This window comes from Plasmopara halstedii (assembly GCF_900000015.1).
Source record: "Plasmopara halstedii genome assembly, contig: Scaffold_247, whole genome shotgun sequence".
Classification (NCBI taxonomy): domain Eukaryota; phylum Oomycota; class Peronosporomycetes; order Peronosporales; family Peronosporaceae; genus Plasmopara; species Plasmopara halstedii.
The window spans coordinates 122488-133137 of record NW_020187168.1 but is presented as its reverse complement, the minus strand read 5'-3'; the positions used below and the strand labels follow the sequence as shown (position 1 = coordinate 133137).

Here is a 10650-nt window from a genome sequence, read left to right as displayed (position 1 = left end):
TGTACATGTTTACAGAAGAAAAATTAAAAGTTTTATCACAAAAGTCAGGATTATATTATTTTTGTACAAATTTTTACAAAAATACAAATTTGTATTGTATCCGTTCCACGCCGGCAGAGAGTACGGTCTGGAGACCTGCTCGCGCGAATAAATGACGAGTAGAGCTCATCTCCAGTCTTCTCTGCCTCATGTCGTTACCAGTTTTCAAAAGCGCTCTCTAGACGCAGAGAAAACGTAACGAGGATTGAGGTCTTGGCGTTTTGAAAAACCACCGCGATGGACAATGAGGCCATGACGTCGCTGCTGCAAGGTCGCGACGCTCATGCTGCCACGTCGTCTCGCTTTGATGCTTCTACTTTGCCATTTTCCCTCAACTACATGGACCAAGCGGTCATTCGGGCACTCCCGAATGCAAACAAGGTACTAGCTCTTCTGCACACGATTTATGGTCTCTGCCAACAAGTTCAAGACCGACCTCAAGCCTGTTTACATGTCCACACGAGACTACATCAAGCTTTTGTAACAATCTTAAGCGCCGTCAAGCACAAATCGCTACGCGATGATTTTCATTTATCGCATTTTCTTGTGCTACTTTATCAAATTAGAGCAGTGCTGGATCAACACTTAAAACACCCGAATCTCGTGGCCAAAATGGCAGCTAGTCGACGACTATTGTCCGAATTAGCTCGAGTACATCGTGAGCTGAATCTGCTACTTGAAAGCAATGGTTTGGCTGGTGGCACTAGTCCCTTACTTGTGTGGAAGCAACAGTTTGCAGCTGACAGAGCGCAGGACGAAAAGTCGCTGCACGATACCTTAATGGGGCTATTGTCGACTCCAACCTTTGTCAATAAAGAATTTGATAATGATCGTAGTCAAGCGCTAGTGCTGTTGGAACTTGTTGCTGAATTCGCAGCCACTGATCCACCCAGAGGTCATTCGTCCCAGCTTCTAGAGACACTGCGAATGACTCATCGACGGATCTCTAACTTGTGTGACATTCACCTTCGGCGAGTGCCGAGATGGTTCTTACCGTCGTGTGAGGTATCTTTTTCTCTTTTGAACCATATCATAGGCCGCTCGCATGGGTCTTTTGGGTCGACACTTCATCGTGGAGAAGCCTATCGATATGATTATGATCGTCAAGGAACTTTAGTTAGCAGTGCCACATATACTGTCGCTGTCAAGTGTCTATGGGCACTCCCTGATGTCCAGTATCACATTGTAGAGCAGCTTTTTTCACGTAGTGGAGTGTCTAAGTGGACGCGAGTTCGACATCCAAATGTGGTGACGGTACGAGGAGCTTCACATGCTGCGACTCCGCCATATCTGGTACGAGACTTTACAACTTATGGTGGATTGACCTCATATCTTGAAGCACTGGAAACAAGAGCGAAGCAATGTACTAAATTAGAGTATTCTGAGAAGCTGGAGACGTTAACGTGGCAACTTCTTTATGGTGCCAGTCGTGGGCTTCTACATTTACACGAAGAACACAATATTGTACATGGTGGATTACGTTGCAACAATATTCTTGTTGACAAAAAAGGTCGGGCTGTTATTGCTGACTTTGGATTGTACACGCTGGCCTGCGACGCGCGCGATTCGGAATTGACGGAATATTTTCAACTTGATGTATTTGATGCGGAAGCTGAGGAATTGATTCGATGGCAAGCACCAGAATGCTTACGAGAGCATGTGGCGTATCGTAAGTCTCAGCAATCGCTATCGAAGGCTGACTTGCCAGTAGCTTTGAACGATGCAAGTGCCTCTGCCACTTCGTTTGCCACCGATGTGTATGCTTTCGGCATGTGCATTCTGGAAGCGCTGACTCGCACTGTTCCATGGGCAGGCTTAGATATAGCGAAGATTCGCACTCTGAAGGGGAACCTCAATCTTCTACCGCCTCGACCAACACATATATCCACTCGTGCGTGGACGCTCATTGAAAATATGTGTGCAGCTGATCCAAAGCATCGAATTACGCTAAGTGAGGCTTCTCAAGAGTTGAAACGACTTGGCTATGGAAATCGAGCCGTGGCCCGATCGCACGAGAGTAGCTTAAACGATTTACAGGGTCTCCCAGTTCCCAGGTTGAATCAAGTAGCCGATGCATTGATTAAAGTAAATCGAGAACTTCAACTCTTAGGTGACGTAACTCAATCGTGTGATAGTGATAAAATTGGTCCAAACATCGATGACGCTGTTAGTATAAAGCATGCAAGCACATTGCTTGATGAAGTATCACAAGAGCTTAAGGGTACATTGGTCGAGTCTTGCAACGAAAGTGATGTTGACTTGGAAGAACTTGAAGAACAGACATCTCAGAAGCTTGATCAAATGTCAAGTTTTCTTCATATTGTGTCTCAAGAGCTAACGCGACCTGGTATGAATGATAAAAGATCCAGCGACTCACGCGGAGGTAACACTTTCAAGGTCGTTTCAATGGTACAAGAAACTCTGGCCGAATTGTCCATTTTGGCATGTAATAGTGAAAAGCTTTTGGCGACTTCAACGGCATTGACTACCGCCAAGCATTTTGATAGTTTATCTTCCGCTCGAGATTCATTTGTCGAGGAAGTGGTTGGTCTTGATCTTCCAGCATCAAGTGATGTAAGAATGATAGAACAGACGAGTCGACGGGTAGAGAAAATTGTGTCAGCCTCGAGAGACTGTCACCCAGATATGATCTGCGAACAAAAAAACTCAATTGTGGGTGGTGAGAAATTAAGCAACATTTGGGATTTATCACGAGAAAAATTGAAGGCGACGAAACATCCATCTTACGATATCGTTAGTTCTTTGCATTGTGCACTTGATCAAGGCGATGTGATTTACAGCAGAGATGACAGATTAAGTCAGAAATTACGCGGAGATGATAAATCAGAACTTTCTACGGTCAAAGTTAGCAGCAACCGCTCTCTCGACGAACAGCCAGAGCAAGAATTGGACAACGACGCCGTTAGCCTTGAAACAGGCAATGTCATTGAAATTATCCATAATCTCTTAAGCAGTGACGAGAGAGATTCCGACTGTGAGTTACACAGTGAAATTGCTATCGATGAAAACGCGTTATCGATTGTTCCTGCCGAATTTAAGACCGCTTTAATCTATGACGGAGATATCGACCCAACGGCACCACATTACTCAACCATGCTGCTTCTTGAGCGTCTTCGGACAGAGAAGCCAGATGAAACTAGCTTTGTTGACACGTTGGTGGCCTTAAAAGATGCTCTAGAGCTCTCGACTGCGTCGATATTTGTAGAGCGCGAGGGTCTTCTGACATTAATGGAGCTGGTATGGAGAAATTACGACGAAAGATGCACAATGTGCGCTCTGGAGCTTTTAAAGCTTATTGCTGGCTTTGGAGTCGACTTTGTAATTATACTTATCCAATCAAAGCTTGTTAAGATTCTTCTTGCTGTGATAAAGCATCGATTGTCTCCCCAACAGGTAGAATTTGCTGCCTCGTTTCTGCTTGAGATCCTCATTGAGAATGACGAAGCGAAAAGACAGTTGTGGACATGCTGCGGTGTTGATGTGATGGAAAATAGCACCGTGATAAATCGACGTTTAGTACAGGAAGTGAAGGGTACAATGGCCAAATTTAAGCGGAATGAAGGCATTAAGTGTCTGGAGAATGGTGAGTTTCATCGTGCAATTGACGAGTTTACGGAAGCGATTTCACTGGATCGCAAGCGTGCCGGATACTACGCAGACCGAAGGTATGTGTTGAATTGCTTCGGCTGAAAGTTTGAAGTCTGAGTGGGAGTTGGTATTGTCTTAATGTGAATACAGCTCGGCGTACATGGAAGCAATGATGTTCGAAAAAGCAGCTGATGACGCTTTCCGCTGCGTGCGATATAATCCGTACGATGTCACGGGATACTTGCAGCATGGACTAGCGCTCAAGGCGTTGGGCAAGTACAAGGAAGCAATTGCGTCGCTGCGAAAGGGATTACAGGTCGATCCAAAGTTTACGAAGATTCGTGGCATTATCAATGAAACGGAAAACCTTTTAAAAAAAAGATTAAAAGGAAAAAATGCTACGACTGTGCTACGCCAAATGACGGCTGTCGAGTTCGCGAAATTAAAGCAAAAGGATGGCGATGATGCACTTCGTAAGAAGGATTTTAGATTTGCGATCGAATGCTACACCAAAGCACTTGAACTCAGCCCAAAGAACGACTGGATCTACCTTCATCGAAGCATTGCTTACGCTGCCTGTGGAGATCATTCCAAGGCTATCGAAGATGCATCCAAGTGCATCCGGATCAACTACCGTCAGGTAGAGGGATACTATCGTCTAGCGTTGGTGTTACACGCTTCTGGTCAACACGACCAGGCGCTAAACACATTGTATCGAGGGCAGGAAGTGGACTCTCGACACGCTGGCATTACTCGTTTTATCAGCCAGCTTGAATCTGAAGAAGCAAAGGCAGCACAACTGCCATTAGCCGAGTGGTTTAAGCTGAAAGGCTATCGAGCGTTTCAGCTTCGTTCGTATGAAGACGCTATCAAGTTTTACACAAAGGCGATCAACGCGTCCCAGTCCGATGACGACGAGGTCGTGATGCACTGTTATTTGTACAGGTCGCGAGCTAACCAGACGCGAGGCGAATTTGCTGCTGTGATTGCTGACTGCACGTATGTGTTAGATCGTCGTCCTGGAAACGTGTTTGCCCGGCTTCGACGAGCAGATGCGTACGAGCAGCAGCGCGACTTTCACATGGCGCTTGAAGATATCCGGAAGCTGGTGGCATTCAATCCAAATTACAAAGATGCTCAGGCTCGTCTTTGCGTATTAGAGCATCGTTGTAGACTCCTGCCTGGATTTTCAGAACAAAAGATTGCTATTGAGTCAGACTTAATAACCACGACGCAGACGGACTAGTGCTATCTACTACCGATACTTTTGTTTTGAGGGGAATACACAAGCAAACTTTGAGTTCAGCCTATTGGGCTGCTTGAAGAGCGATCAGAAAACTAAATTATATGCAAAAAAGATTCATATTTATCGTACTATTTCATAGCGGAGAAGTCGATTTAGTCTCCATGATTAAGGTGGCATTCTACTCTAACACTTTGTGCTTAAATGTAAGGTTATTCGGCACAATCATTGCTTACAATGATTGCACGACCCTGCACCTACATATTCGGTCTTTATATTATATTATATCACTTGCGTGAATATGCCTCTCTATCGGGTGTAAATACCCAAGTTTGAGGCGAAATGACAAATCAAGTATTTTAAAGGGAAAAACGTTTACTTCGACTTTATATCCCATCTGCCGAATCCATTATTAAGGTTGTGACTTCCTGCTATAAAGGCATCATTCCCACGGGAGCTGTGGCAAAATGCGTTCAAGGCTCCAAATTGTCCACGAGGGCTAAAAGACGCAACACATAAGTGCAGCATTTCTGTCTTACATTTTGAGTGATGTACGAAAATTACTCCTGTGAGACTACAGTACTTTCTCGTGTCCAGCTACCTAGCTTCGTTTCAAAAACGTCACGACTTATCGACAATGCCACAAAGTCAAATTTCGTAAAATAAGTATGTCAAAAACCTTGGCTTAGCAATAAAACACCACTACCTACCATCTTTTTTGTGCTGAATTGAAGGAACTGGCAACACCATGAATCAGTTAAGGGGACAGATTTTGTGTTTTCGCCTTTGACATTGAATCGTTTTCTACTACCATGGAAGTGTTATGTGCGCTGTGATCTGTGAAGAAAAGTGACGAGCTGCTATCATGTATAATCAACATTTTGCAACAATAAAAGCTAATTTCTTATTGTAAACTGCTGCGACACAATAGCCGGGAGTTGGGCTCGAACACAAAGCTCACGAGGTATTTAGTTGCATCGATGAATGATTCGGCGAACCAACTAATGAAATACTGCACTATGGATGGGCACGTTTACTAGCAAATTCTTGAGTTTATATTGTAGTGAGGGAGGACCTTTATGATATCATTTTAAATGAAAAACCGTGATGATAAATTTCGCCCACAAGAAATAAAAACATTTCTTCTTGACTATCATGAACAACCTGATAGCATGATTTTCGGAGCTGATCGCCACACAATCAGCGGGCAACAAATTTGCGAATACTATGGTGACAACAGCAACTACGTGTACTTTGATTTTCTCGCGTGACCAAGGGTTTGGTTGTGCGAGTTTTCGCCTTCCGCGACCTGTACAAGCATTAAGAATTAGTTGCACATTCCCTCGCGTATCAGAGTCGATAATGGTCCTCTGGCGTCTATGTCTCGTATCGCAGAGCTAAACGCTTCTGACTAAGATGGCACTTGTTCCTTGTGTGTACCAGCGATTGAAACACTTGCAACTATAACAATGGCAAATACAAAAAAAGAGTCTTCGATTCCAGCGCACAGCCAACGAACGACCTTTTCTTAATTTGGTCAACCATAGTAAAATTAATTTGCACTACATGCCACAACAACTTGGGCTCAAGTGGCCGATACGCCTTTAAGCTTCGATAACCATACTCAGCCCAATCATATATCAATCTACCATGGCTTTGTATTACATTCGATTGTGCACATTTGCATTTTAATTTTTTCCGTCACTTTAACGTTTTTACTTTCGCAGAGCCAAACACAGTCTAGTATTCGCAATTTGACATGTCGCGATGCAATTGCCCACGTCGAAGCAACAAAGGACACAAGACACCACTACAAAATTTTACAGCAGCATTTAAGCCAGTAGATAAACGCTTAAGAAAATGAATTTTGCATCCGTGGAAGACATGAACAACAATAAGACCGAGTCAGCTATAAGGATCCGGCAGCTACAACTTGAGCACTTAGCAAATCAGCACATCTTCAACAATAAGTCAATAGCAAAAAGTCGAAAAACTTCCCAGTTTACTTAATAAACCTATACGTGCAAAAATTTCCCAAGCACACCTGCACCTGCTTAGCCACGGAACGTGCACGGACGTGAGGCCTTAAACACCGTATTGTGGTGCTTATGAGCGGCACGTGGCAGACGGTGGGACAGTGGAAACGAAATTTTTGAATCGTGAAACTGTTGCACATTAAGTTTCTTTGTGTCCTTGGCCGCAACAATGGCAGTGCGCATGATCTGAATTGAGCGAGGGCGGGCACGGTGGCGGCCTGCAAGCTCCGAGTACATTTGCTCGACAGCTTTGCACAACGTCACATCGCGATATTCCTTGTACATATTGTGGGTACCGCTACGCGAGTTGTAGCGGATCCAGATACCATAATTGTTCACCACACGACGATTCTTTTCAGTTATCTGCAGGCAATACATTATGATACAATGGTCAGACAATAATCCAAAAAATGCCTACAAGTCCTCGTCCTGTGCTATCGGTTGTTTAGAAACTGAGCTTACGAGAGATACCCCTCATTTTGAGTCCGGTCAGAGCTAAACAACGGATCACACCGCGATCTCACTCGACGACAAAGCGGTTTGCAAGCTGGAGTGAAGAGTGGCATGAGGGAAACCGACAGATCTTCACTCTCATGGCAGGCAAGCGCTTATGAAAAGGTCGTCAGGAGGACAGTACAACACACCAATCATGAATGTGCCATACATAGGACGAGGAGAAGAAGACATATTCTACGACCTCGATCAACCTCTCAGTAGTATATAATTTTTACTGACTGAGAGGATTTGAAATTCGATGAAGCGCGCAGACGAACCTCGTTAATGTCCAAAATCTCGCCCGTGGTCTTTTTCATCTTTTTCATCTGGTGCAGAAAGTACCAGAAGCGAGACTGAGCCAGTACCGGGTTCGGTGCAAAAAGCTTCATGCGATACGCTGGCGGATTTGGCTCCTTCTCAGTGGGGGCTTTGCGGCCAACGACTTGGAACTGACGGATCTGTTTGCATCGTCCGAGACGCAAGCAGTACAGAAGCGGGTTATTAGACTGATACGCAGAAGTGTTTCAAATTAAATGGGAGAGCAGACAAACCGGCATTGTTCTGCTTGAGGGAGTCTTTCGGGAATGATTCGGAAGTATATGTTATGGTTGATAGTCGACTTTAATGGTGGTGACGTGCTCATCCATTTTTGACCAATGCATGGAAGAATCAGAAATGAATCAGTAGGTCTGATTGATTGTTATAACATTCAGTAAGTAATAATTAGGAAGCAAAATATTGCTATAATAATTGTGTATACTGTACCAGCGTTTTCGTATCGTAAAAACTCCCGACTAATCACCGCATAGATCTCTCCATTCTGCTCATCTAAAGTCATTGCATAATTGATTGGTGATACGAATCTTCGTAAAAACGTATACACATTCCTCGCGTCGATATACTCAACACCATGCATGTGGCCTCTACTGGCAGCTCCGTTCGTTGCCGCAGTGCTGCAATCCTTACTTAATTCATGGATTATTAGAAGTTTTCATGATGACATACGGCACCTGCAATTCACGAGAAGCCTTCGACCATGATCACGACATGCCCATTCCAAGCAATAATTATATCGTGTGAATCTTTGGCTTACCAATCGACCGAATGCTGAAAAATCAAACATCTGATTCTGCCATCACTATCAATCATCGAATGATTAATTTATACACTTAACAGTGAAGCGGAACAGATCTGAATGACATTCAGTGCTTTACGGCAACTTTCGTCACTTTGAATGGCTTTTCTTTCAAGGCTAAGCTTTGTTACAATGATTATCTTCAAGTGCGATATTTAACATCGTAGCACCCAGTAGCGTTTAGATTTAAACAGTGCAGAAGCGTGGAATGCTTTCTGGCAGCAGTAAATCAAGCTCTCGGACAGTACATCTTCAAGCCCCTGGACTGTATCCCGCTGTTGCAAGTGGTATTTATTTATGAAAGATATAACTCAAGATGAGTTTGGTTGCCTGATTTGTTATAACCACCATTTGAAGCAGCACCAGTTGCATTTGTTGAAGACTTGATGTTAATCGAGCACGGTACATTCTCGCTTCAGCAAGGCGCTACTAAAATAACAATTGCAGCGCACTTAATTCTTTCGTATTAAATGCTTTATGCGTAAGCATTGGATCACAGTGGAGATAGTGTAGTCAGCTGGTATAGCATCAACATTTCACGAAGTAGTCTAGTCAAAACGAGGAAATCAGCTACAGTAACTCGGATAATGTTTGTTTGCATTTCAGGATATGGGGAAGATTTGATAATATACAAAAGTCTTGACACTTGCTGAAGAAGAATAACCGCCCAAAAACTTTGCTGCTTCTACTTTTAGCGATTGAAGAATGGTAAATCTACCAAGTCGGTAAGCTCAGAACTGATCTGATATTTACCAACAAAAATGTACAACTCGTCGACTGCTGCAGCTTTAACAAACATTGATAGAGCAATAATGTTACATCCGTAATGAAGGAGCAAGACAGCGTCAAATATGCCGCCACTTGCTTAATGATCAATTACAGCATCAGAAAAGGCGTCACTCAAGGCTTATCGAGCAGCAGCATTGTTCATGGCTGCAGCCATGCATCCTTTCTTACGACAACAACTAAGTATCCTTTATCAGTGCATCCTCCGCGTCAATACACATGTAACCACTTTATACCCCTAAGTGACTACTCTCGGCACTTAAGTTAAAGTAGCGTAACCCAATCAATTTTGTAGCCTTTGAAACTCATTTTTCCTTCTTGTGTTGAAGGTACTGAAATATTTACGCATAAACTTGTTTAGCTCGACTATATGTCGTTATTTCGATAGACAATACTGCAGGAACAGCTAGCTTTAAAATTTACGGAAAAATTCTACTCAAATCTACTAGTATCACCGCAGTAGTCGACCACTTACATACCCGCTCACAAAGCTATTTAGGCACTGCCAAGTCCCCATTTTTCGCCACCTCAACCAGAGTCGTACAGAAGAGGCTGGCGCAGGTTGTCGCTGCAAGCCGTGTGTAACGGGGTTACACGTACCATGATAACAGGGGTGTGTGTCACACGAGAAGTGCATGGTGTGACCAAACCCAAATAAGAATGCCAGTAGTTAAAGATTTTACTGTATATATTTAGTATATTTAGAAAAAGCTAAACTTCTAAAATTAGGATAAAAATAATTAAGAATCAGTTTTGGATTTTAAGTCGAAAAGTTAATTAGCCTTGGGAAGGCAATAGTTACTCTTGGAGTGAGCGGATTGCGATCTGCTAAACTCGTACATGTTCTGAGTATAGAACGAACGGTCGGTGACCTAGATTACGCTTCCTCAAGCGCTAAGAAACGGCAGCCCCGCTGCATTTGGTAGCACTTGTAGTCAATCTACGCCTGAGTCGTTTAGACTGATCCTCTGTGAGGAGTGAGGATGGATCAATTTTCCTCTTTGCACCAGGGCATGCAGGACGGGCATAACAGGCTGGGGTCCTTGCTGTGCCCTGAGGGCGTGCAACACCTTGCGGCGCAAGGCCCCGAGGCAATCGGTGCGCGCCTAAAAGCGTTTTCAAACTACGAAAACTCGCTGCTAGAGCACCTGCAGCAGAAGTTGTCTGCATCATTTGCTTCTATGACTTCCCCCGCCCTGAGCCGCTCATGGTGAGCGTTAAGGTCTTTAAGGGGAAGGATGAAGAGAATCTCCTGCTCTGGGAGAGAGAGGTCGAGATGACCATCGCATTCGCCATGCTCCAGACCG

At 43.9% G+C, this 10650-nt stretch overlaps 3 protein-coding genes across 3 annotated transcripts; 2 read left to right on the top strand and 1 right to left on the bottom strand.

Annotated features, from left to right (window-relative positions):
• Positions 1 to 276: 276 nt before the first annotated feature.
• PHALS_04003 (tkl protein kinase) lies at positions 277 to 4894 on the top strand (the record flags this gene model as incomplete). Its single annotated transcript, XM_024722001.1, has 2 exons — positions 277 to 3725; positions 3799 to 4894. The coding sequence occupies 2 exons, from the start codon at positions 277 to 279 to the stop codon at positions 4892 to 4894; spliced, it is 4545 nt and encodes a 1514-aa protein (XP_024573122.1).
• A 2051-nt stretch (positions 4895 to 6945) lies between these two features.
• PHALS_04002 (60s ribosomal protein l18a) lies at positions 6946 to 7811 on the bottom strand (the record flags this gene model as incomplete). The annotated part of the gene is made up of 2 exons (XM_024722000.1): positions 6946 to 7290; positions 7701 to 7811. The coding sequence occupies 2 exons, from the start codon at positions 7809 to 7811 to the stop codon at positions 6946 to 6948; spliced, it is 456 nt and encodes a 151-aa protein (XP_024573121.1).
• Positions 7812 to 8765: 954 nt separating this feature from the next.
• Positions 8766 to 9027, top strand: PHALS_04001 (uncharacterized protein; the record flags this gene model as incomplete). Its single annotated transcript, XM_024721999.1, has 2 exons — positions 8766 to 8844; positions 8918 to 9027. 2 exons carry the CDS (start codon positions 8766 to 8768, stop codon positions 9025 to 9027), a joined length of 189 nt encoding a protein of 62 aa, XP_024573120.1.
• Between the last annotated feature and the right edge of the window lie 1623 nt (positions 9028 to 10650).